This window comes from Balaenoptera borealis (assembly GCF_965194805.1).
Source record: "Balaenoptera borealis genome assembly, chromosome: 21".
NCBI lineage: Eukaryota > Metazoa > Chordata > Mammalia > Artiodactyla > Balaenopteridae > Balaenoptera > Balaenoptera borealis.
The window spans coordinates 11910462-11938209 of NC_138880.1; the positions used below are offsets into that span (position 1 = coordinate 11910462).

Here is a 27748-nt window from a genome sequence, read left to right on the forward strand (position 1 = left end):
GTTGGTCAATTAAGTAAACCAGTAGCCCAAACTGAAAGGCATGTTTCTCACCTCGAGCATCTGAAACTGGGGTCTGCTCAGATGGAGAAAACCACTGTCACGCAGGAGAAGTAAAAGCAAAAGCAGGACCGGCGGCGGCGGCGGCGGCGGCAGCAGCGGCGGCGGCAGGAGAGACAGCAGCGACAGTAGCAACAGCATCCTGTTGTGTTACCGCGACGGCTGAAAGGGGCTGAATCATTACAGAGCAGCAGGTGCCTGCCCTCCGAGCATCACGGCAAACGTCTCATCGCAGAGGGATCTGAAGGCGAGAGCGCGGCCAGGAGGGGCGGTAACTGCGCTCCCCGCCCTGCCTCCACCCCTCACCCGGCAACCAACTCCTCTTTGTCCTTCCCGAGCGCTCATTCACTTTCTTCCTTCGCGGCTCTTCCCTTCTTCGCCGTCTCTCTCCCTGCCTCTCCCCTCCTCCTCCAAAAGCGTTCTCTCTCTCTCCCTTTCTCCCTTTCTCTTTCTTTTTCCTCCCTCCTCTCCCACCCGCCTCCCTCCATCCGCACTCCGGGGCTGCTGGCTGGTCTGAGTAAAATCAGTACACCCAGCAATGCGGGACTGCCAGTGACTTCCTATTTTATCCAATTAGAAGGAATAAAGGCCATCAAATCAAAGAGAAGCTGGCAGGCACCAGTTAAGCTTAGTCCCCATGGCCCCCAACCTCGTTCGCCTCCTTCTCTTTTTTTTTTTTTCTCCCTACCGAAGCTGCCCCAGTCTTCCACCCCAACCTTGCTTGCTCTAAGTCTTGCTGGCTCTCTTTCCTGCACCCACTGTTGGGTCAGAAAAAGCCAGCAATCGATGCTAGCAATCTAACAAAGCTGGGATGGGGCGCGGGGGGGGGGAGGGAGGGATGTAGGTGGGACCTTATGGGTTGGACCTGAGGCTTGGCAAAGTCTGATATCTGATTCCTCCCTAGAGAGGTAAGCTTTTCAACAGCAATTTCTTCCTGCCTGCTGCTGAGAGATAGCATTCCTTCCCCAGCCCTCTAATAAGTTTTGTACACCAAGAGGACTGTTATTACCTGATTTTTCAACCAACAGCGAGAACATTTTTTTTTTTCTAACCATGGACAGTTCTGCCTTCAGCCCTTTTTGCAATGATTGTGGCAGACTTGGTGATGCCCAAGCGTGAAGTGCTGAGTGTATGTTGGAGGACGGGGTGCCAGGGGAGGGGAGAGAGGTTCATATGTCCCCACTCTGGTCCCCTTTAAATTTCCATTGCCCTGTCCCACTCACAGCGGTCCTGGACTAATGTCCAGCAAACAAGAAATGCCGGTAAGTAACAGAGCTACAGAAGAAGCAAAGGCTCCCACTTCATCCTGAAATTAGCCTTCATTGTGACTCTACACTGTTGGAGGTTGAATTCCCTGGGCACTGTAATATATACCACATGTCTTCAGCTATAACCGCGCTGCAAGGATTAAGAAGAGTTTTCTATAAGAGCATGCCTTTGGGGTTAAGTCTCAGTAGCTTTACCTTACAGATAGTTTCGATGCTGACTTTTTTCTTTTTCCTTTTAAAACAGCAGTGGTTAAAAGACGGGAAGAAATGCACTGTGCTTTAACGGACTCCAGGCTGCCCTGACCCTCCAGTTCGTTGCGTGTCAGCACACGCGATACGCATCTGAATCTTTAATCCACACTTTACTGTGACTGGACACCTGAATGGTTTCCAAGGAACCATTTTGCTCACATATGTCAATAGGAGTCTTAAAAACTGTCTCTAAATCCATACTACATAACCATCACGTGAGTCCCAGAAGCAATAAAATTTAGAGCTTAAATCCTGAGAGAATCTGCTTTAAGCACATTATGTTTTGTATAGCACAATTTCCACTGCTTTGAAATATTTTTAAGCTCTGAGTGGGCATGAGATAATGTTATCATTTCTTTCAAAACTAAATTAGCCCGTAATTATAAGTGATTTAAAGGGTAGTAATATCTTAAAATGTGTTTGCAGTACTATCACTAACAACAATGACAAAAGCCTGAACCAGTTTGCATAATTGTAATTATGACTCTGACAAACTTATGGGCAAAATGAATTATCCTTAAGTTCATCTCTGTATAACCTGCACTTATATACCAGTAACTGGTACTTTAAAATAATTCATATGCCTACTTTCTAGCTTTAACTATTTGATTTTAAAGCAGAGAGATTTTTCTTAAAGATTCTAGCAATGGACATGGAATTTCACATCACAGAAAATCTATATGGAGGCATTTACAGTATTCCAACTGAGAGGTATTAAGATTTTAATTATCAATATTCATGTAAATTCTCAAAATCAATATAGGCAAGTAAATATGTGTGCTAAATTAGAATAATTTATAATTCCTTTAGATATCACCCAGGTTAAATTTGTGGTACTTAACTCCTCAATTCTGCCCCAAACCAATATTTCACTCAAGTATAATATACTGGCGTTTCACCCACAGCCAAGGTCACCTAGATTTCAAAGACCAAAATGGGGTTCAGGTAGCCCAATCAGGCAGGTAAGAGAAGACACTGAGAACAGTTACCCATAGTTAAGAAGAGGGGTCCCTCACTCGCACCAATAACAACTACTCACCTCACCTCGATCATTAAGAACAGACGTACTCAGCAGACAAAGAAATTACTGGGCACTGCTCTAGTTGTCATATTAAAGGTGACCAACACTTCCAAAGGAAAAGAACAGATTATGTAAAGGCTAGGACAGAACTTCGGAGACAGAATCCTGTCGGCTGCCACAGCTGTTTTTTCCCCGGGACTACACAAATCAGACTGTGGGATGTGTATGTGTCCTCCCTGGAGATGTAGCCTATGAACACTGTGGCTTCTTGGAGCTAAGATCAGCTTGCAGGGAGCCAGCAACCTTTAAAGTTGTTTCCCATCCAACTGGAAGGTAAACCTCATTGAGGAAAGGGAGTAGGACAGGAGGTAAAGAATAAAAGGAATTTTCCATTAGTTCTACCCTTGAGACTACGAGTCAGAAGTTGCCTTCATCCCTTTACCAAATCTCTATAGCAATAAAGAAGTGAGAACAGGGTAGTGTGAATAGGATTAGGGATCAGAATTTCTTCCAATAAAACATGCATGTTTGTAGGAAGAACTGCAAGTACACCTCACTTTAACCCTTTAGGCTCCATCTCCAATAAAGCTCAGGAACACCCATATTTCCATGTCCCTTTAAAAAATGAACAAGAGACAGATTTCTACTACTTTTTAAAACCACATTACCATCTCCTTCATAACAACAAAAGCTACTTTTATTGAGCTCCACCACTGTGCCAGGCACTCTGCTAGGTTCTCAGCATACATGATTTCTGACCTTCGCTAATCCTGTATAGTACATATTATCTTGAAAATAATTTTTAAAAAATGGACTCAGGCAGCTTAGATAACTTAGCCATGGACATACAGCTCTTAAGCAACAGAACCAAGATTGGAACAAAAGTCTGACTCATGCTCTTTCTGCTGAAAAATACTGTTTCTCGTTTTTAATCAAAAGAAGGCATCTCATTACATATTGCTTATCTACTACTTCAACAGGAAAAACAAGTGAACCAGAAAGTGTAACAATGCAATAGGCATTTTAATTTTACCTTCATGTAGTTGGTAAACGAACTTAAAGGTGCCTAGTTTCCAAAACAAGAGGCTTCTAAAATTCTGCCTAGTGATTTTCAGAAGTTACAAGAATTAAGCATAGGTTTTTAAAAAATATGATCTATTTATAGTTTAAATTGAATGAGCTCTTCCACAGTCCCAGTTCCGGGATTTTCCTTGGAAAGCTATTTCAGTTACATATTGCTATGAAACAAATTGCCCTGAAATAGCTTAAAACAACAACCGCTGTGTTATATCTCACTAGCCTGCAGTTTACTGGGTTCAGCTGAGTGGTTCTTCGGCTCCATTAGATGGCAGCTGGGGCTGCCATCCGTTGAGGTGTAACTGAGCTGAAACATGCAAGATTCACGCACACGACTGGCAGCTAATGCCACATGTCAGCTGGGAAGACAGCAGGGGCTGTTGGATGGTGCACCAACTTGTGGCTTCTCCATGTGGCCTGGGCTTCCCACAGCATGGCAGCTGGGTTCTGAGAGGGTGCAGCCCAAGAGAGAGGAAGCACAAGCTGACAGTCTTCCTTAAGACTGACTCTGGAAGTGGCACAGGCTCTTTCCACCGCATCCTGTTGGCTAAGCAGTCACAGTGCCAGCTGAGATTCAAGGACGGGGGAAATAAATCTTGCTGGAGAGAGTGCCAAAGAATCTGCAACCACCATTAATCCACCACGGCAGTAAGGAAGTAAGTGTTAGTAAGTCAACCTGGCTCAAGAGGAGACTCAGTAACGTAGAATGGAATTCGGCAGAACAAAGTCAGAACACACGTTGTTTCTGATACACAATATTCCAGCTTCCTCCTAAGCCAGCTTCAGTGAAGGAAGCAATCCTATTTTATCATCCAGTAAAAAAATACTCAAATTCCTCTGCTACTTCAAGTCAAGCTAGGCGACAGCTTCTGCATTCATTTTATTTATTTTACTATCAGAAATATTTAGCGTAACTCCAGGAGATAAAAGAAGATGAAAAGAGGATGACCATATTACGTAAACGTATTTTCTCTTTTGCATTTTGTTTTTGGTGTGTTGGCTATTTCACTCTGAAAACATTTATCTCTGAAAAAGTTTACCCTTGCTCCTTAAGTTTATGGCTGAAAAAGTAGAATTTACTTTGTGGTATCTAAAACCATGACGACAGCAGTGATTTCATTTTTGGATTCCAATCTTTGAAGATGACTATGTATACGTTGTAATGATTTATTCATTTGCTAATGAATTATGAAATCATGATTTTCACAGGAAAGCTTCAGGGCCTAAAAGGATCCCTGAAACTTGCTGCTTCTTATAAGAGGACCAAGTACTCAAATGGATCCGCTATCCTCCCGCCATCCATCTGGAAATCGTCCCCATCTCACATCTCAGCTCCTCCATGGAGACCTCCTGCGCTCCCAGGTCACAGACACAGCATTCCTTAACGCTACTTTTATTGGCGCACAACTTCCGAGGTGTTATTATTTAACTATGTTATGTATATAGGACTGAAGGATGTAATTTCTTTGAAGGCCAGGAGGTCTATCGGTATCTGGCTGTCCCAAACTAGAGCTGTGCTATCCGTTCAATACATACATTTTGTTCGGTTTTATTTTTAATTGCGATTGAATTACACAGATTACGGCACCTCTAATAAATTGGCAGACTTTTTTCACGTCCATCTATCTATTCAAAATACCCTCTATACGCCCCTCCGTTTTTTCAAATCTTTTAATGTCCAGTTCAGATACGTGCTTATCAAATTTTTATGACTGTTCCCAAATGCTATGCCTTTTATGAATTTATCTTCATTTAGGGAAACGCTGTTACCCCAACTATGCTAAACTCTCAACTACCACAGATCATTTCAGTGGACGGAAAGTTGGGAATCACCCAGCATTTAACTGTTTTTCCTGTAATTCTCTCTTCAACCAAACAGAAAAGTTCTCGGAGGGCAAACCAGGTCCACATGCTCTTTGATGTTCTTCTACATTGTTCATAATGCTAAACAGGTGAGATGAAACTCAGCTCACCTTACTGGGCAGGTACTTTTCTGCCCACTTGGAGGATGAGTCAAGACTCTGATTCTACTTTATTCTTACCCAGTGAAAATTATCTCAGAAAAGATAATTTGACTTAATTGTAAGAATTATTTTGTGAGAAGCTGTATCTAATATTTGTTATTGACTCTGGGTCTGTGTCCTCATTTTGTAACAAGATGATCAATTTACTCTGGCACATTTTGTTCTTTATAAGTTTAGATCCTTTGATCTTCAGCTACAGCTCAAGAGACAGTAAATGATGTCAAAGATGAGGATGTGAGAATTTTATATAGAAAGATGTTTTTATTAAATCTGATGGTTATAATGTGTTTACTTTGAAAGAACCTATTATTTTCTCACTGCCCATAAGTAAAATCACTAGTTATATACAAATGGTTGATTTTGTTTTTAGTTTTACACATCACCTTTCTTTTACAATGACCCTGAACATGTTTGAAACTAGATGGAGATGGTGGTTGCACATCATTGTGATAAATGCCAATGAATTGTTCACAGTAAAACGGTCAATTTTATGTTATGTGAATTCCAACTCAATAAAAAAAAATTACACTGCACACTCATCATGGTTTCAGCTTCCCCAACATTTACTGTTAAAAGGAAAACATAGTCTATCTGACCACTTTTACTAGTGGATTGCACTAAAATAATGAGATTTTGTCATGTATAGGTTGCCCTTTCTTCTGCAAAATCTTAGTAGGTCATGTAACATTGAATCTCTGACAATTATTAATTAACTAAGAACTCTAAATTGATGCTGATGATGCAATACTGCATCCCAAGGAACTCAAAAGCACAAAGATATAATAAATTGATGTGTCATTGAGAGTTTCAATTCAAAAGAAGTTTTATGAGAAAATGAGCAAAGGCTTATAACTCTAGCTCATTTTATGTACTCAAAATACTGTTTCTCATCGCTCAACAACATTCCATTCCCGTATTTAGAATATACCAGAAATATGAGCAAAAACTGGGGAGAGAGTGGCAGTTATTTGAACTATCTGTATTCTCAACACAGTGTGCTTTGTTTTGAAATGTGTGATAAACTCATCACCAGAATGTAAATTCCATAAGGGCAAGCACTTGTGTCTGTTTGCATCACTATATCCCTACTACCTAGAACATGGCTGGCACACAGAACGCACTCAGTTGAGTATTATTGAGTTAATGCTTCAATATGGAAACTCTACTAAAGGGGGATGTATAAACTATGGAAAAAATATCTTAAAGACATGGATATGCCATACAGAGTTTTATTTGTGTGAATAAATGCAAATACTATTAAATTATGCTGTGTATGATGGAAAGAAGGAAAATCATCTTTATAGTGACTACTCTGAGGTTATATGGATGGATGGTCATTCATAATGTTTAATAGAGCAATATATGTGGAATCAGTTGACCTGAACAAATATCTTTGCTCTGTTTCATTAATATTCACTACTATAGGTTCACAGCACAAAGCAGCACAGCTAAGAGATAATTTCTGTTTGTTTGTTTTATTCTTAAATACTGTGGCAAATGTCACAAAAATACAAGGGATCATCTGTGTTTTTAAGTGCATGTACATGTATAAACTTATTTAAAGAAAATCATAAAGGCTGTACTTTGGTGCAGTAAGAGAAATTAAACATAAGGAAGAAATACCTCTGATAATCAATGCTAATTTAATACAAATTCAGTAAAGTTTCAAAACATGGAAGTTTTTGAACTTGATTTATACTTAGGCACTAGCTATTTGTTTATAGCTCAGTTGCTGGTCAGCTGACTCTATAAACTGGTCCCCAGATGAATCAAAAAATGTAGTGTAGAGCACCTCACTCTTACAAATGCCCTAGAAATTTGTTTTTTAAATCTTCTGTTTCAGGTAGAAACTGTTGAGCGTGAGGTAGTCCACATGTGAAGGCAGTTATGAATTACTCATAAGAGAGTACCATCTACCCAAGAGACTCTGAAACGTCACATAAAGCCACGTATCAAATAAGCCCTCACAATTTACCTGAAATAAAGGAAGCTTGTGGAAAGGAATGATCTGAATTGTTCTACTTTCAAATACAATCCAAATTCATAAATCTGAAAAGACTTCAGCCAGAGGAAACATTTTAACAATATACATTTTCCTTAGAGTCTACACAGTTCTCTCCTTGCTGATCAAAAGAAAAATGTAAAGCTCCACCAAAGGGAAAAAAGGGAGTGATAAAAATATATGCAGTTTCTAGAACTGATTTGGCATTCCAGTGAGCCGTCTAACCTATGATTCTGTTGTAAGGTCATAAGCCTTACGATACTCATACAAGCGGAAGTATCCCATTTAAAATCAAATGCCAGCTCTATATTTTTCTGCTATTTCTCAGTCCAAGGGCTGGGAACTCTTTCTGCATTGTTGCAATTTTTATTACTTTAAAACTATGAATTTGAAAGTCATAAGACAAAAATGTCTTATGATTTGACCTCCCATTCAGAACTTTCTATCATAAATCGTACCATATATTGCTAGAGTCAGATTTGTTTAAGAATGACTTGTTTCTTTTCTCTCTATCTCTGAAATTATGTGGAGTGAAAGGATGTAGGCTTAATGCAAAGATGAACTGTAATCTCAAGAATAGTTAGATTTCAATTTTTCATTGACTATTGGAGCTGGAACAGCCCTTACCCATGAATTTTATCTTACAGAAAAAGAAAGAAAAAAAAAAGTCTCCGAAGATAAAAATAATCTGCCTGGAGCAGCAAAATTAATTTCAAAGTCAAGACTGGAATTCAGGGCTATTGCTCCTCCTCTTTCCAACTCATTTCTACAAAGGGAAGCTCTTTAGTTATGTACTAACCATGTAGATATCCTTGAGTTACTGCCAGAGAACGGATGGTTTAGATTTTCCATCATTACTGTCATGGGTTATCTCTGTAGAAACATCTCACTTTGATCTTTTACTGCAACTGTTTCTACTTGAAAGTTTAATCTATATAATGCTCCCATGACCACTTTTGGTCACAACTCTACTGAATATTCAGACCCTTTTTCTGGAGGTTATCAAGAAACGAATATTCATATTTAGACTCATACAACAGCATTTCATCATTAAGAGGACACACAGAATGTGGGCTCTAATCGCTTACATGAGAAGGTACAGAATAAAGAACCTAGAGATTATCATACTAAGTGAAGTAAGTCAGACAGAGAAAGACAAATATACTACATCACTTATACATGGAGTCTAAAAAGATGATACAAATGAACTTATTTACAAAACAGAGATAGACTTACAGATGTGGAAAACTAACTTATGGTTACCAAAGGGGAAAGGGGGGTAGGGAGTTTGGGATTAACATACACACACTACTATATATAAAACGGATAATCAACAAGGACCTACTGTATAGCACAGGGAACTCTACTCAATATTCCATAATAACCTATAGGGGAAAAGAATCTGAAAAAGAATGGATATATGTATATGTATAACTGAACCACTTTGCTGTACACCTGAAACTAACACAGCACTGTAAATCAACTATACTCCAACATAAAAGAAAAATTAAATTAAAAAAAAGAAGGTATAGAATAAAGAAACTTTAGTGAATGGAAGGGAGCTTATCCAGGAAAGAAGACTGTCACTCCAAAATAGGGATCAGCCCAGTATTACTGCGATGAATGATTCAAACACATACAATATCAGATGTTGTCAATATCTGAGAATTGGTGAGCCAGGCTCACATCCTCTTTTAATCTGGAGAATTAGAAGTCTGGGACACGGGAAGGAGCGATTGTCAGGAACAGGAAAAGGAAGGCTTCTGATGACTGAGTTATACTCTGAAATACGATGACTAGAAAATCCCAGGTCCAAATATGAAGACTTATTCCAGAGAAACCTATATTCTATTTGTTGACATAATCCATCACCTATATATTATTTTAAATAATGTAATAAGACATATACATCATGCATGCTGGAATATGTGGAGACAAGATGCATTCACATATGCAACTTACCTGAAATTGCATCAAAAATAAAAAGCTGGTTGATAGATAAATGGATACGTATTTGATAAAGCAAATATGGCGACTGTTAACACTGTAAGATCTAGAGATTGGGCATACATTGTTTACAAGTCATTCAACTTTTCTGGATGTTTCAAAATTTCATAATGAAATGCTAGAAAAAGTTTAAAAAGACTTTTTCATGGCTGTTTCTGACTACCATATATGTAGTATGTTTTATTATAAAAACTCCTAAGCCGATGCCAAACCAAATAATCTACCAATTCCACATTCGGTAACCTGCACTCAATTATCCTCCTTCCTCCACTGCACGACGCCTCCCCACCCACCTTCCCCCACCACACTTACTTTAAGATGAATTCCAAAATTATATCAAGAATATAAGATTCACCATAATTTGAATCATTATCTAACGACAATGGAGTATCTTTATGCGACAAACCATTAGCTGCTGCCGAAAATCTAAGAGCTTTTCCTGACCCCACCTCCCAGACCATTCATTTATTGAGAAGGGATTTTTCTTTTTTTTAATGTGATACTTCACTCACTAGGGATTGGAACATCTATGAATAACATGAATAGGGAAATTGTACAGTTCATTCTACTGACAAAATCAGAAAGGTTGGACAGTAAGCTTCAGTTTGTTGAGAAAAAAAAAAAAAAAAGAATCCTTTTATTGTTAACGACACTCCCATCCTGAACGTATCTTTTTCAAAGATCAACTGGTCAGTGGACACTGTAAGGCCAAAGGCTCTGATGTGGAAGTTGAGTTTCTCCACTGCTGTATTTCCCACCCAGTTATGCATACACATATTTTATAAAACTATTAAATATTTATGATGCAGTACAAAGCCCCTCTAAAAGCATATGTATTTAACTAAATCATGTCACTGACAGCAAGAGGCATGCACAGCAATTTAACCTAGCAGGAAAAGTACTTCTTTTACATCTCACTGCAATGCAGAGTTTCAACCATACGCTTATTTCTGTCCCCACATACCGTCCGTAAGAAGGGAAAGCTTAACTTAAGTGGTTCAAAGGGCTTTTAGACAGGCTTCTCAAATGAAACATAAATCTTTTGAAGTGTTTCTCAAAAATTCCTTCCTGAGGCTTTGCCAGGACTCTGTCACTAGAGGTCAGACAAATAATCCATCCTCAGGTTGTCTCCTTAACCCCAGGTTAAATACCTGGATTTAGCCCCATCTTTTCTTCTATCACCACGTCCTTCCAAATGTTTGCCGTAGTCTATCACTGACTGATGTCAAAGGCATCCAAAAAGTACCCATGTCCAACTGCATCCCTCTCAGTCTTCCCTTTACCCACAAAAGGACTCCAAGTTTCATATGGGCATATCAAAAGTTAAATTATTGTTAACCACTCATATACCTTAATACCAAAGAATCTGTTGAGACAAGTACTACTACTTAAGCGTTTTTTAAGGTACCTAAGCATTTGGTGATGCAAAAGAACAGCAGAGAGAGAGCTCTGAAATGAAAAAAAAAAAAAAATGTGCAAGAGAAGGCAAAACATCTTAGGCGTCTTAGGCTCAGAGCTAACTGTACTCGTGGAGACAGAAGGGTTCAAAATAACCTCTGGCTGGGAAAAAAATGTGTTGCATGGGTACAAAAATAATTATTTTAGTGATATGTACGCTGTCAAAAAATCAGGGCTAAATGCTTGAGTTGTCCAACTCAAAATGAAATGATATTACTGTAATTCAGCCAACATACAGCAAGTGATTAGGACATTTGCTGCTCAGCATTTAAACTAACTTCTTTTCACACTCTGGCAAGTAAAAAATGGAAAACCTCAGGATAACCTGCTTCTCAAAAGCAGATTGCAGATTTTAAAGTCGTGGTATTTTATGTAACGAAAGTAACTTACATTTCTAAAGCCCCACAATATATGTTAATTTGTCTACATATCCAGCCACCCATCCATCCCAAATAACGTTTACTAAGTGGCCGCTTATGTCCCTGGTATTGTGCTGAGGCTTATAGATTTGGTAGCAAGAAGGTAAAAGAAGTTCCACCCCATAATCTCTCTTTTCTCTGAAGTAGCAAGTGAGGTTATCTGCCGAGAGAGAAGGCATGATTCAAATTTTGAGCGCGGTAAGGTCTTAGTCACCTTGGAAAACAGATGAGAAGGTTGACTGTAAAAAACAGAAGCAGGTCAGACATCGCGGCAAGTATTAGATACACATCAGTTCTTCCTTATTTATAATTCTCACTATCAGGATCCTTACTCCTCCTCTTGAGACTTATATTTTGAAAGTGCAACCAATGGAAGAAGACTTTAAAAAAGTCATTGGAGGGTATTATGCTAAGTGAAATAAGTCAGACAGATAAAGACAGATACTGTATGATATGACTTATACATGGAATCTAAAAAATACAACAAACTAGTGACTATAACAAAAAAGAAGCAGACTCACAGATATAGAGAACAAACTAGTGGTTACCAGTGGGGAGAGGGAAGGGGGGAGGGGCAATACAGGGGTAGGGGACTAAGGGGTACAGACTATTAGATATAAAATAAGCTACAAGGGGAATTCCCTGGTGGTCCAGTGGTTAAGACATCACACTTTCCCTGCCGGGGCTTCAATCCCTGGTCAGGGAACTAAGATCCCACAAGCCTCGTGGTGCAGCCAAAAAAAACAAAAAAAAGCTACAAGGATATATTGTATAACACAGGGGATATAGCCAATATTTTATAATAATGATAAATGGAGTATAACCTTTAAAAATTGTGAATCACTATATCGTACACCTGTAACTTATATAATATTATACTTCAACTACACTTCAATAAAAAATGAATTTAAAAAAGTGTCACTGATAACATAAGAAATGATTTTTCTGTTGAGCTCTACAGGACCTGGACCCAAACAAGACTGAAGTGGGGCGAGAGGAGGAAGAGAAAAGAACACGAATAAATATGATAATGAGAAGGTTAAGTTCACACACATATCACAATCTCCACTTTGGACAGATTTACTTCTCAAATCAGTGTACCTTTTTCTGATGCCAGAATTTAATTTGCAATATCAGGTGCTTAGTTATGCTGTGTGGCTTAACTCTGGCCATGATGAAACCAACCCATTCAAATAATGTTGCCGGTAAGTCCATGAATCAAAGAACTTTAACCTACTACACACTGTAATGCCCCTCTATTGTATACCGCTTCTAATATGAACAAGATGAGGGAAGAAGACATGCCATAAACCCAGAGATCAGCAGGAAAGTTTCATTTCTCTCTTTCAAGTATTACTTGGAAGAAATTAAATCAGTATTGGGAAGCATTGTGTGTTTACAGCAAGTTCAAAATTATCCATATTAAAGTGAAAAGGGAAAGTTTGGTCTTTAATGACTCTTCTGCCATAGATTTCCCACATATTTTTAAAAATGTGTGCCTTCTCTCAGTTCTTCCAGATCCGTGCTAGGTTGATCTTATCCCTGCTGCCTTTGAGAACTTCATTCATTCATTCACTAATTGTTTCCTAAGTGCCTAATATGCACCAGGCCCTGCACAAGGCTGAGAAAGAAAGAAGGGAGGCTGCAGTGGTTCCTGCTTCCAAGGTGTTACATAAGGGACTTCATTTTCCTAATCCCACTCTGGCACGAATGCAAATACTGCAGAAGTGAGAGTCCATAGTCTTAGAATAGATTCTATTTGTGTGGTAGACACATTGTGGAGTGATTAAAAAAAAAGAGAGAGAGCCCAGCAAGAAATACTGTTTGTTGTATATGCATGTCTAAGTTTCTCAGATTGTCCTTCACTTAGGATCTAGTTATGAAAACATTTACTTCTGAGAGCGTTTTGTTTTGACGAGTGATGGAAGAAGAACGCAGAAATTCATTTCCAGAAGGGACCATGTCCAGGCAAGAGGCCTTTAGAAGTACCGGACAATTGGAGGCAGAAAAACCTAATCCATCTATTTCCATTCTCAGAAACCATCAAAACAAAACACCCATCAAAACAGACTGGGCTATAGTAGAAATCTGATGGTGGGTTGATTTTTTTTTACAGTTCTTTAAAAAGTTTTTTGCTTGACTGTTTTTGGCGGGTGGACTAAAATAAAAAAAATAAAATATTAATACATCTTATTATCTTTTGATGAAGACTTCTTATTTACTGGTGACGCCAATGCACAGTTTTAAATTTAGTTACCCAAATTTCCTGAATTATTAAGGAAACATTTTAAATGCATAGAAATTCTGACATTTCAAAATATAAACATCAAAAAGAAAAAATTATATTACATACATACAGATACAGATCTGAAGATTTGATTCAATATTTGGTTGCTTGTAGAAGCTAGTTTAATCAATAAACAAGGTCAATGTGATTGAAAGAAAGAAGTATTAAACATTTTGACTAACATTAGTTCTGGTAACTACCTGGGCTCTGCAAAATCACTGACGTGGCAAGACTAAAGATGACCAAATAAGCTTTACTATTTAAGTTATGTTACCATCCTCATAAATATATGAGCTGTTCAAATGTGAATTGATGGTAATTAAAGAGACCAACAATAAAATGATCAGAATTAATATCCTTTATCAAATTAGAAACATGATTTTTCCTTTTTTCAATTAATTCTGATGAAAATATACAGAGCAATCCACTTATTCAACATCTAAATCAATTTGAATTTTTTATCCTTACAACATAATTTTAATGCTGAACACTGTCATTCTGTGAATTTCCAATAATGGTACTGTATATCCAATGAAGAAAAGGATATATATTGGGGTGGAACTTTCTTACTTTATATTCACATTGAAGGTGCATTTGAAAGAACATTGCTGAAACAGTTTTCACTTTTTAAAAATGGTGCCCCTTGTTTAAGTGCTAATATCCCTTATGCTCAAAAATAAAACATTAATTTTTAATTCTATAAGTAACACGTGAAAGTTAAAAGTATGATGTATATTTTCTTACTTTGCTTTTAACATATTAACATAGCATTTCCCCTTCTTCATTTCTAATCCAACAAAGTGTTACACCGTCAAGATACCTGGAGCATCAGGTATTATCTTTAACCAACATCTCATCTCCTTATTGCTCTTAAGGACAAGTGTGCACACACCCAAAAAGTCAGTGAATTCTGTGCAAGGTTCTTAAAATGAGGAGCAAATTAGACCTAATTACGGGTGATGGAGTTTCGAAAGGTCCTAGATTAACATTACAAGCACTTTTCATGGTAAATTAAGCATGCAGTTTAGTCAGCAAAGATATTTTTTATATATCTTGTTTATGTCTACTATAAATATCATAAGCATTCCTTTAACATTTAACCCAGTGATTAATGCATCTATGATGGAGTCAGGTTCTAATTAGTGAGTAACTGCCTGCAAATATTTCCACAACTGTTCATCTCCCAACTCTTTTACCCTGACTAACAGAGACATGCTTACCAAAGTCTAAGGGTTCATGTAGTTACAGGAAACCAAATGCATTATTTATAAGGATGCACAGCCTAGAAAGTTCGGCTATGCCGCTTACCCTAGCAGTAGTAGGCTCTAAGCTATTGGCAACAGGAAGCTTGCCAGTGCATTAGAAAATGGGATTGAAGGGATCCCTGCCAAATAAAATAGCTAAGTAATAACAAATGTTAAAGAAGAGCCTTGGGGGTTGGAGGGAGTCCTGAGCTCACCGCTGAAGCACAATTCAGATCACCAAGCTTTTGCAGTCAATGCAGAAAGAATAATCCTAATTAATTCTTTGTGTCTTTCTTGAGACACAACGAATTTTATCTTTCTTGAGTGCTTGCTTTTTAATTAGTTATACATTGTTTTTTATTAATGTTACTATAGTATCTGTATACAAATGAGAAAATTACAATTGCTATAAAATAGGTACGGTGCACAGTATCAGATTTCAAGTTCAGGTAGAATTAATTCTGTATTTGTACTGTCCGCCCTGTTTATCAATCCATAATCACTGTTTCAGTGATTCTGGACAAATCAGTATTTTTTTCCCCTTTGATTTCAAAGAAAAAGAAACCTGCCACAAAAAAAGCCATAATTTCTTATTCTTCATGTGTTCAAAACTGATATATTGCTTCAGAGATACCTGTCATGACCTTAAGTAGATTTTGAGATAGTGCCATTCAAGTTTCATTTTCTGTTTAATCGTGGTCAGCAACTTAGAATTTACACCACAGTGCAGCAAAAGGCTTTTAAATGTTAACAGCAGCAGGGGATGAGAATGCCATCTTGCCTGGGGTGGGGGGGGGGGCGGAGAACCCTAAAAACTGACATAATAAGTCAATCTAAACACACACACACACACTAAACTTACTGCAGGAACTGTTAAAAGCAAATAACCTTCCATATCAATCTGACGTTTAAACAAAAAGCTATGGTTTTTATTCTGCATCTCAAAATTGATCTGAAACTTATCATCAAAATCAAGGATGAAGTAGTTGAGGCTACGTATCACATATTTATGCTTATTCTTTTCTTGAATAACCTGAGTTTCAGATATTTAATATTTAACATATATACCTGTTTATGTGCAGGAGGGGAGGCTCATGGTATTCCTTCTAAATTATCCAAGTACCTAACAAATATAATTTGTTACCAAAACCTCTCTAGTTTTAACGCCTTTTATCGTGGTAAATGGGCATACATATTTCTGTACCTTGCTTAGGAACCTTGATTCATAGAACTGATTTGGTCCAAGTGATAAAAGTAGCCAAGTGGTAAAAGTAGTTGCAAGGATCACATGGCCTTAGAGACGTATGATAGAGGTCACAAGAGGAACTCTCTGAAGGTTTTTCTCTCACCCTCTCCCTCTACTATCAGTGTGTATAAAGAACACGGGACATGGGGTCAGAGAAGCTGGCGTGGAACTTGCTATATAGCCTTGACAAATACTGAATTGTCTGAGCCTCTCAGTTACCTCATCTATCTAATGAGACAAGTAATATCTATTCTCAGATGAAAGTACCTGACACATGGTAGGTACCCGTTAAAAGACATTGTTACACTTCATTATTACTTTTTTAATGATAATAAAAGAAAAATCAACCTTATTAGTGCCACGGCATTCCCTTACTCCCAAACAGGTGACTTCAGCACCACAGGGAGAACAGCGACCAACCTGTTACTATGTAGATTTTCATATAATTAGCAATAATCCCATCTAAGGTGAAACACAGTCTTACACATCAACATGTAAACAAGTATTTATCATAAAATGAAGAAACCTTCAAGATATAAAATCCAGAAATAAATTTAAAGTAGAAGTGTATGGAGTGTGAAATGCTTCTCAAAATGTTAAAAGCTCTAATAAATATGATTTAAGCCAATGTGAATTTTTTCAACTTTCATTTTTAAATAAATACATTTTTCATGATTGAAGGTTTAGGTGGTTTTCCTATAATTACACATATGTACAACTTTTAGAAATCACGATAATCTAACTAAAAAAAAAATCATCTCACTATTAATGTTCATATCCGTTTAATAAAGACTTCCTGGGAACCAGCATATTGGTGTGTTATGGGAATGGAAACACAAACCAAAATTCCTTCCTTCAAGACCTTATATTCTGGTTTGGGAAGTGATGTACATACCTGTGACAATTGTTAAGTGGCAAGTTTGTTATTTGAAGAGCTAGGAAATCACCAAGAGAGTACGGCTGGGCCTTGGAAGATAATCTAACATCTGGGTATAACAAATCATAGAGTTTGCTTTTATTCTTTGATTAGACAAAGACTTTTTTTTTTTACAATTTCAGAGCATCCTTTTACTAAAATATACCCAAGTCTTCACTTCTGCTAAAAAGGTGGGAGAGTATGACATTCTTAAAATTATTGAGACTATAGCTGACCCTATTCTTCGTGAAGACTCTCTCCACCAGAAGCCTCTATTAGACTTACTTCTGAATGCACTTTTTACCCAAAAGGTCACAGCCAACATTCTTGAAACTTGAAAAAAAAAAAAAAACAAGCAGAAAATTTTACCATAATACTAGTTTCTGTGTGTATATATGTAGTGGATGTGATGTTTCATTTCTATTTTTGCACTAAGCTTAACAGTTTTAAATCTCAGTTCCCTTTACCTGCAATGTAAAAACATTTTTAAAGGTTCGAATAAACCGCCTATATGTGCTTGAGTCACCTATTTCCTTCCTAAAGCTTATCTTGCTTTCACACAGCCTCATTTGCACATACAAGGTAATTCTCCTGCCCCCATGATCTGTTCATTCTAAAACACACCCAGGGACTCTTTGTATGGTTTATTTTTTCAGAGATAACTTGAGGAAAGTCTAAACAAAGATGTATTTCTGCTCTGGAGCATTAGAGACATGAAATTAAGAAGCTTCTATGAGGAAGGAAGAGGAAAAAATCCATCTGGGTCAACTAAAGGGAAATGTACAAACTTTGTAAAATATCTGTTATGGCCACTTAATTTTTTCTCAGACATATTCCCTTCATATCACATTTTATCATAAAGATACCCTGTCTGATAAGGTGGGCTGCTCCTAGCACATTTCATTAGAGGGGGGACATGTTAGATTTTACAGCCTTTAAATAAAAAAATTGCAGCAACTTCCTTCTTATAGTTCTGTAGACTGAGAATTATAAATAATCATGATCTGTTCTCATAGTTATCTTATTATGAATGGCATGTATTTCTATAGGTTGACAAAACAGATCTCTGAGTTCAAATGCAGGACAACAATTGTATAGAACATTATAAAATAACATTTAATATCTTATCTCCTGCAGATTTTTCTCTTAACATATCTTCATTCCTATATGGGGAATTTGTAGTTAAAAACTTGATCAAATGACGCAGAAGCTTCTTGTCAATTAGTCACTGCTCTCAAGCAATGAATTTTAAGAAAATTGAGAGAGGAATCATTGTAAAGGATAATATTGCTTTCCAAAATTTAATAATTTTAATTGATTAATTTACTTTACTATTTTAATTTACTATATTTATCACTCAATTATAATATAACTAGACATACATTTTCAAACTTACCACTTCTCCCACCTTTGGGCCAATTAAACGGCCTTTAGAAAATAAAAATAAAAAAACAGATTTTACCTAACGAAAATAAAATTCTTCAAGAAGTTGCAACCTTTCCATGTAAATTTCCAGGTCACCTAATAAAAAATATCTCCTCGAATATATAAACATATCTTGTAAGTCCATCTATGTAACATGGGAAAGTTTCTGATAATCAACAGTAATTCAATTTATCACACTGTGGTAACACTCCTCTAAAATATCCAGTTAAATTTCTAAATTCTTTAAAAATTCCCCAAACTACTTTCAAAACCCTACATAGTATCATGTAATTTCTGATGCCTCTTAACCTTAGTCTTCTACTTTTAATGGTAAATTATAGATTCTCATCATTTTTAAAAATGGGATAAATGTCAGGATTCTGATTTCTTGGTAAAACGACCAAGCTTTAAATATAATGCAGAAACAACAATTGGCTACTTTAAAAAAAAGACAACAGTAAAACCAATCATTACCCAAATAATATTTTATTTTAAATCACATACCACAGAATGGATAAACATACTCTATCTTAAGCAATATTATTTTTAAAATAACTTGATTTAAAAGTCTGACCCCCAAATTCTACTTTATGTTATGATTATGTGTCGTCACACACAAAGAGCATAATTAACCACAATTAACCTTTTCAACTTTACTGCAAACTCCTTCAGCCCAAGGACTATCCTCTATTCACCTCCCCCTCCAAGAAATACACATCACAATTCCTAGCATTATGCTGGAACACAGTACGACCTGGGTTATTAACTATTTGTTTGTTCTAATTAAAGAGAGGGTAAGTCCTCAGTGACCTAAGAATCAAATAGCAGAAACAGGGCCACCAAATTTTCATCCTAAATTTATCACTCACTTGCTGTTTGATGTTAGTTGACACTTGGCTTATCCCTATATGTATTTGACTATTCTTACAATTGAAACGGAGAGATTAATAGCCCAAAATTCCTTTTAAAAATTAAAAGAAAGACTGATAACATATTTTATCATTACAAATAAAAGTTCCTGCAATCTTCAACAAAGCCAGTCTGTCTCTCCCTCTTTCTTTCTTTCTTTCTCTCTTTCTCCCTCTTTTCTTGTCACGTCTTACAAAGCTTGATACTCACTGAAGAAGAGGCTCTGGAATACCTGAGCAAAAAACACCATGATAGCTCACATTTGATTAACTAACCTGACATAAACACCCAGTCTCCTAAATAAGAGATAGTTAGGCCCTTGAATGAAGATGAGCACAGCTTTAGGCTATAACCCACACTGGCCCATATCATTGGTTTTTAAGATTTTGTTGACCTCTGATAGATCGAGAGATAAAATGGAAAGTGCCATTCCAGCATTTCTTTGATGTTTAGTTGACCTATGTATACACAGCACCTTTATTAAAGAAATGAATTAAGTATACAAGCACCTTGTGTGCCAGAGGAGTTAATAATAAGAACAGGACAGAGAATAGTGGCAGATGCTCACAGATGAACTACTGGAGACATTATTTCCTCTAGGTTTTAGTGGTGACATCTATGAGGTTGATACAGCCTCAGTCAGTGTAAGCTCACACTTTTCACAAGACCTGCTGAGTTTACTATGCAATATTAAATGGAACGGACTAAGCATGCCTCTTTTCCTTTTCTTACTGGAAAAAAAAAAAAAACCAAAAACCCTAATCAACATGCAACTGCTTTGATGAAAGAAACTAGTAATTTTTCAAAATCTACTTAATCATGGATTTAAAAAAAAAGTCTGGATCAAGTACTTTTTTTAAAAAAATAAATTTATTTTATTTATTTATTTTTGGCTGCACTGGGTCTCTGTTGCTGCGCGCGGGCTTTCTCTAGTTGTGGCGAGTGGGGGCTACTCTTCATTGCGGTGCGCGGGCTTCTCACTGAGGTGGTTTCTCTTGTTGCGGAGCACGGGCTCTAGGCGCGCGGGCTTAGTTGCTCCGCGGCATGTGGGATCTTCCCGGACCAGGGCTCGAACCCGTGTCCCCTGCCTTGGCAGGGGGATTCTTAACCACTGTGCCACCAGGGAAGCCCTGAATCAACTACTTTTTGACTTTTAACTCCAAAGTCAGAACATTTTACCAATTTGAAAATGCTTCCCATGCATTCTAATTGTAAAACTGTAACCCATTTTTCTACTCTTTTCTACTTTCTTCAGAAGAGCCTAAAAAGTTCCTGGATTAAAAGAGGGCATTCCTAAGAATGATGATAGTGAGCTCAGGTACTAACAAAGAGTCTTTTAAAAATGATATTTCGATTGTCTTCAGTTTTCTAACTCATTATTTTCTTTACAATGGTAAAGTTGCTTGAATTTTGTCTGTCCAACTAAACACTTTTCAATGACATCTATTTTTCACTTTCCTTTAAAATTCTCCGTGAGCCCTACTTCCCGATTCTTTTAAAGCTGTCTGCTCATCAGCTCTAGAGGACTGTGTTGGTTTTGCCTGTCTAGCCCTTTCCCCCTGTTTAGGTGCAGAACCCTCCTCTCTGTAACGAACCCACACCATGCACTTCCCATGGGGCTGAGCGCAGCTGCCTCACTGACCCAAGCACACACAGCGGTGGAGATCTGTCCCAGTCCCTGCCCAGCTGGAGTCATTACTCTCCCTGGATACAAAATTATTTTAGGGGTAAGCATATGATGCAAGCAGAGCCAATCAGATTCTTCCTAAAAATTTGCTGTTTGGATAAGGAGTGGACTTTCTCTTCTTTTTAGATTATGAGCCAAGGGGATAGAGGCTTCAAAATACCAGCAGCTATCCCCCTATCAGACAGAGGAAACCCACTAAGAACAATGCTAGCATTTGTAGAGAAGCAAAGCATAAAGACTAAGAAATCATCGTATTATATCATGTGAGCTTCTGGATCAAACTGGGCCAGTTTTATGAGCCAATATACTCCCTTTATATTTAAGCTCTTTGGAGTTGAATTTCTATCACCTGCAGTTGAGAAACTCCTAATTGAATCACCATCCATAGTTCTTATTTTATTGCTTTACCATGTTGTTCCTCTACCTTATTCCTTCCTTTTGAGGGGCGAGGGGGGCCTGTTTCCCATAGTATCCAGGGTCTTTTCATAATAGATGGGCCTCTATTCCCATCTTCCTATTTCTCAGATCCCTAGATAACTTGGAAAAAAAATTAAGAATGAAGAAATCCACCAAGTTCATCATTTATTTTGGTAAGTAAATTTACCAAAATCCTGCTGGCTCTGTTTTCCTAGATGCTTTCTTTGTACATGTCTCTCTGTCTCTAATCTCTTCAACATTTAAAAAATTTTTATATTTTGTATATATAATCCACCTCACTGCTGTATTCCTAATGATTAAAAACACTTACTGTAGTTTTAATACTTCTCTAAAAACAAGAAAAATAAAGAAGTCCTTCCCTCTCGCAGCTGATATACAAAAAGATGGAAGATGATTTTTAATGTTAAAGGGAATATTCCAGTAAAAAGCCCCCACAAGAATAAAATACAGAGAAATAACTGCTCTAGGGCTGATAATTTTCTACTACTGAGTTTAGCTATCATACAAATAATATCTAGGATTTACAGTATTATGTAATAGGTTAAATAGTAATCAGCTTGGAATAAGGTCATGCCTTTACCCCAAACATCAACTATCACTGAGGAAGATTTCCCTGTTTGTTGAAGATCTGATGCCTATTAACACAATGACTCTAAGATTATTCCCACCTCTGTAAGTAGCATGTTTTTAAATAGATAAATTCTCAAACTAACAAAGCCAAAGAGCAAGTCACTGAAATGATTCTAGACCGTTTTCTGCTCCTTTTATAGTATTAAACCTTTGAATTGTGTTGCCATTAACTAAGGGTTCTCCTGTCCATTTCATTACACCTTGTAGACTGTGGAGAGTATATTATTTCACTTAAAAGCTGACTTTGAGATAACTGGTATAAACGTGATTATATACCTGGACTCCACTTTGATGCCTTTTTTTTTTTTTTAAAGAAGCCCTCTTCTTTCTTTCTTTTTTTTTTAAGAAGCTCAAGCTGCATGGATGGACCTAGAGATTGTTATACTGAGTGAAGTAAGTCAGGAAGAGAAAGACAAACATCATATGATATTGCTTATATGTGGAATCTAAAAAAACGGTACAAAGAACTCGTCTACAAAATGGAAATAGAGTTACAGATGTAGAAAATAAACTTATGGTTACCAAGGGGTAAGGGGAGAGAGGGATAAATTGGAAGATTGGGATTGACATATACACACTGCTATATATAAAATAGATAGCTAATAAGGACCTACTGTATAGCAGTCAATACTACTCAATACTCTGTAATGGCCTGTATGGGAAAAAAGTCTAAAAAAGAGTGGATATATGTATATGTATAACAGATTCACTTTGCTGTACACCTGAAACTAACATGACATTGTAAATCAACTATACCCCAATAAAAATTTTAAAAAATTTAAACCACTAAAAAAAAAAAAAAAAAAAAAAAAAAGGAAGCTCAAGCTAGTTGCATGGATCCTGTAAGACTTTGTAATTAAAAAAAAATATGATTGAAATCAGAAGATTCAGGCTTAAATTTCTGTTCTACCACCTATGTATATAGTTTTTGAATTTGGACATGTCAGAAATTTCTGAGTCTCACATCCCTCAACTGACAAATGGGATGAAATCTAGGTCACAGAATTATTGTGTGAATAAATGACTCAATATATGAAAATATACCTTGTAAAATATACAGTAGGATACAAATATCAGTTATTTATATATACATAGCACACACACATATTTGTTTGGGTCAAGAGAATACTTTTGGAAAAGGTTAATTTCAACTGAATACAAAAGGTTAAGGATGATTTAGTTATAAGCTTGATCAAAAGTTTTCTCTTATCAAGTAGTGGAATGCAATGACAGACACTGAATGCCTTTAGAAAGGCAGAACTGAAGAATTATATTACAGTTGCAGGGAGTACTGTAAGGGAAAATGTAAGACACATTCACATACAAAATGAGTGAACTAAGCATGAAGGTGAGAATACGAATGACTGTGACACACAAGCCCCTACTCTTGCTCCAAGTCAGTGTATTGTCCTAAAAATCTGTAACTAACTCTCTAGGCAATCAGGAAAATGGAAGTAATACCAGTTGGGCAATCTCCACTTAAAATTTTTCTTTTATTGCTATAGGATGCATGGCAATTTGTTTGTCATTCTCCACAAGAGACAGAGCCACCACACCCGTGAAAACACCCATGTTTACAGAAATCTGGAAACACAATTTGCATTCAGTTAGAAGTAGCTGTCTAACGGTGACAGGATAGAGTTCATATTTTGCCGCCAATAAAGATCTGAAATAGGAATGCCATTTTTCCAGTTGAAAGTCATTTAGGAAAGTCTGGGCAGTTCTGTCTACATTTAGACTAGGTCAGTCAGTTACAGCTGAGGATGGAAGTAAGAACCGTAACTCTGAACTTCACCAGTGGACCAGCAGACCTGGTCCAATCTAATCAATACATAGCACAGCGCTATTCCCAAGGGAACATGTTGTATCTGATTATAACAAATGTCTCTGCAGACAAAAGACATTTTTTTCCTTCAGCTAGCTCTTTTAGGTGTCAAATTAAAGACTGAATTGTTCATTTCATTCAGAAATTTCAAAAAGGACTTCTTGATAAGTTCCTTTCAAATGCAGTCTTAGCTGAGAATATATAATATTTTGGAAAAGACGGTGATTTCTTGGCATACAACTTTCAGCACCACCATTTAGACTGAAAATCATCAACTCCTTTCTTCCTCCAACAATAAGGATATTTTCTTATGTTGTTCAAATAAAATGGTAGGACTCCCTTGATTTCCATTTTCTTCAAAGACACACGCATTTTTCAGGTACTGGCTCTCTTCCGTCTATAGAGGAGACCATCTAAAGCAAGGCTGTGCTAAATCATTCACATTCATTTTCTCATATTAGGCTTCTCAATATAGTTTGAGATAAACAAGGTTATACAGACAGAAACTGAGTCTTAAGGACATTAAATAAATTGCCTAAGAATACACAGTAATTAACAGCACTAGTATTTAGACTTAAGGACATGAGTCCATCTGACGTCTGTGTTCTTTTCATTCCCCCTCACCACCTGTCACGCTTTGATGGGTAACATAAAGATTATATGGGCTCAGCTGGTTCAAAGCAATGCATTGACCTTAATCTGCCACACATACACCCAATCCACTTTGTATCAGAGACTACTTTTCCGTCCATTCACAGAATCTCATTCCTTTTCATATTAAAGGCTTTTTTTGTTTTGAGGCAACAAAACCTCATGCATTACGGCAGGCTAGCGTACTGCCTGGGTTTGAATCCTGCTTGTGGGACTTTAGACAAAATACATCCGTTTCATCATCTGAAAAATGGAAGACGGTTTTATGGGAACCATGAATCAGCATCCATGTAAATCCCCTTGCGCAGTGCCTGGCACAAAGTGAGCCTTCAATAAAGATTTGCTATTACTACTATTATTATTTGAAACATATATTTCAATTATTTAAGACTGTTTTACAGAAACTTCTCTTTATTTTCTTTCCTACTACTATTCATTAGACTTTCCATTTTTGTTTCTCTCATTTTTATATTAAATTGGAATGGATGGGGCTTAATTCAGTAAATTGGTTGGTAAAACAATTGTATTTTTTATAGCATTTGACAAAATTGTCTGCAAAATGGGGTCACCAGCAGCTGGCAATTCAGACAGAAATCATTAAGGTTTGTTTGTTCTAAACAATCCATTTACTTTTTTGCTGATGCTGTGTAAAGGAGGAACAAGACAGTCCTACTGACTGTTTTATAAATTTCAAGTTCTTTTCTACAACCTGTCACTTACGTGTAATAGGACACTCATTTAGCAAATTATTTATGTGTTTTAAGTCACAGATGCCTCATTTACAAAAGAGTAAAATAAAATAAAGGAAAATAATGCTAATCTTTACCAGGAGATCATTATAAGAAACTTTAAAAAAATTTATAAATTAACAACTCTAAAAAGAGTGAAAGTATAATGCAAATTCCCAAATTCAAAAAGGAAGTAGTTAAAATTTGCCTTACAAAGGGAAGGATTAGTAACTTTGCTATTTCACCAATATTTATAAAATGCTAGGAAAAATAAATAGAAAGAGGGCAAAAATGATACAGCGTTTGTAGATGAAACATAAATCTCTTAAACTCTCCAGTCAAGAATGATTTCTGAATCGTTACAGTGATTTATTAAAAAAATTTTAGATTAGAAAAATATTTTTCAAAATTTCTGACTAGCATTTCATGACATGGGAAAAACACTTATGGTACATTAAATAGATAGAAGGTGGAGAAGTAAAAAGCCAGAAGGAAGAATACTGATTTGAAGAAAATATACTAAAATACTAGCAATAGTATTTTGGATAGGTAGGTAGGCAATTTTAATTTTCTTCTTTTCGTTTTTTTTCTACTCCAATATGAGTTACAGAGGAGAAAAGGAGAACTTGAAGGGCTGCAGTGATCAGGGAAGGATACCGCAGAAGACACCTGGCATAACAGACAAGGTTCTGAGCAGGGCCATGAACATGAACTACCACTGATAAACCCTCCCAAGATTTACCCAGAGGTGAGATGTTGCCAGAACCAGCACTGGCAATTAAGGGGACGTTTCCCTATAAAGGTGTGCACATTTGTACCGAAAGAACTGAAAAGTAATAAGGCTCCCTCACCCTTTTTTAACACCGACCCCCAAAGCACACCAAATCATTCTAATACACAACAGGTTTGCTGAATCCATACTACTTCAGAAAGGGTTTTCAAAATTTACTTTACAAAAAACACCAATGTCAACAGTTCAAAGAATGGAGGCCACCCAGACATGATTACATTGTAATAGCACAGGTTGCTTTTCACATACGGGGATTTACACGTCTCCTTTCTGGCTGAAACACAGTGAAAAGAAACCTCTTCAGGGCTGATTATTTCTGACCCGTGTGAACTTATTCAAGGCCTCTGACTCTTTTATATATTTTGAATTTTTAAGTCCAGTTTATTGCGATTGCCGGTTCCTCAAGTTTCAGCTCCAGCCTTTACTAAGCTGTGTTTCCGTCACAGCTCTGCTCCAGTGCAGAATTCCCCTGAATGCAGCCTTTGGATGAGCTGAGTACCTCATGCTGCTCTCACTGTTCTCACCAAGACTAGACTTAGGATCCTGCCACTGCTGGTTTATATTTCCAAAGTACAGAATATATTTTCACGAGATTAAAAAATGTATTCATACTAACACAACATTGTAGAGCAACTATACTCCAATAAAATTAATTAAAAAAAAAAAAACCTGGCCAAATCATAGAGTCTATTTAAATATTTTATTTCCATGGAAAACAGGGTAAATAAATAAACCAAAGCTTTATAAATGGAAGCAAATATTGTACTGTACCCTATACTATGAGTTGGTGGAGAAAAACGTTTTTCAAGTCTCTTGTAGTCATATGTGAGTGAACTTATCAAAATTAATGACACGCACACTCCATGCATGAAGTATATCACTCTTTCAGGGACATGATTAAATTTCATCTCCTGGATCACTGGGAAAGTGAGGGCATGAATCTTTCAGTGGTGTACAAGGGGATGATCGCTTATTTCCTGAATTTTTCTTCCTCCTCCAGTTATGATTTGGCACAGGAATTATAGAAGTTGTGTCTCTTTTATTACGTGTTTACTTACTTCTGCGACAAAACAAAGCTGTGCTCTTAAGTTATCACAAATAGAATTCAACCGTAGAGAAAAAATAAAAAGTATTCATTAATCAATTCAGCAGTATTTACTGAGAGCTCACCATTAAGTGGGGAGTGACGTATGGTACACTGAAATATTTTAACATAAAGGTACACAAAGTCTTCGTTCTTACTTTTAAATCTTTACCAAATATAAGGAACTAATTCTGCTGAGAGTTAGAGATCAGAGTCAGATTTCAAAATTATTTCTCTCTCAACAGTAGTATTGCAGTGAATAGAAATGTAAACTGAGAGATTCATTTCAGTTCCCTAAGTACT

At 36.9% G+C, this 27748-nt stretch overlaps 2 protein-coding genes across 10 annotated transcripts in view; both read right to left on the reverse strand.

The window, feature by feature from the left end:
- On the reverse strand, window positions 1-27038 carry LOC309619663 (uncharacterized protein). The gene has a single exon (XM_082375104.1). The coding sequence runs from the start codon at window positions 196-198 to the stop codon at window positions 10-12; it is 189 nt and encodes a 62-aa protein (XP_082231230.1). The 5' UTR covers window positions 199-27038; the 3' UTR covers window positions 1-9.
- The window catches only part of NRG1 (neuregulin 1), a gene marked incomplete at its 3' end in the record, with an annotated part of 220487 nt that overhangs the window by 120353 nt on the left and 72386 nt on the right, over window positions 1-27748 (reverse strand). The window lies entirely within an intron of this gene.

Excerpts from the sequence above, each read along its gene's own strand:
- LOC309619663 (XM_082375104.1), bottom strand. The coding sequence starts at position 198 with ATGCTGTTGCTACTGTCGCTGCTGTCTCTCCTGCCGCCGCCGCTGCTG.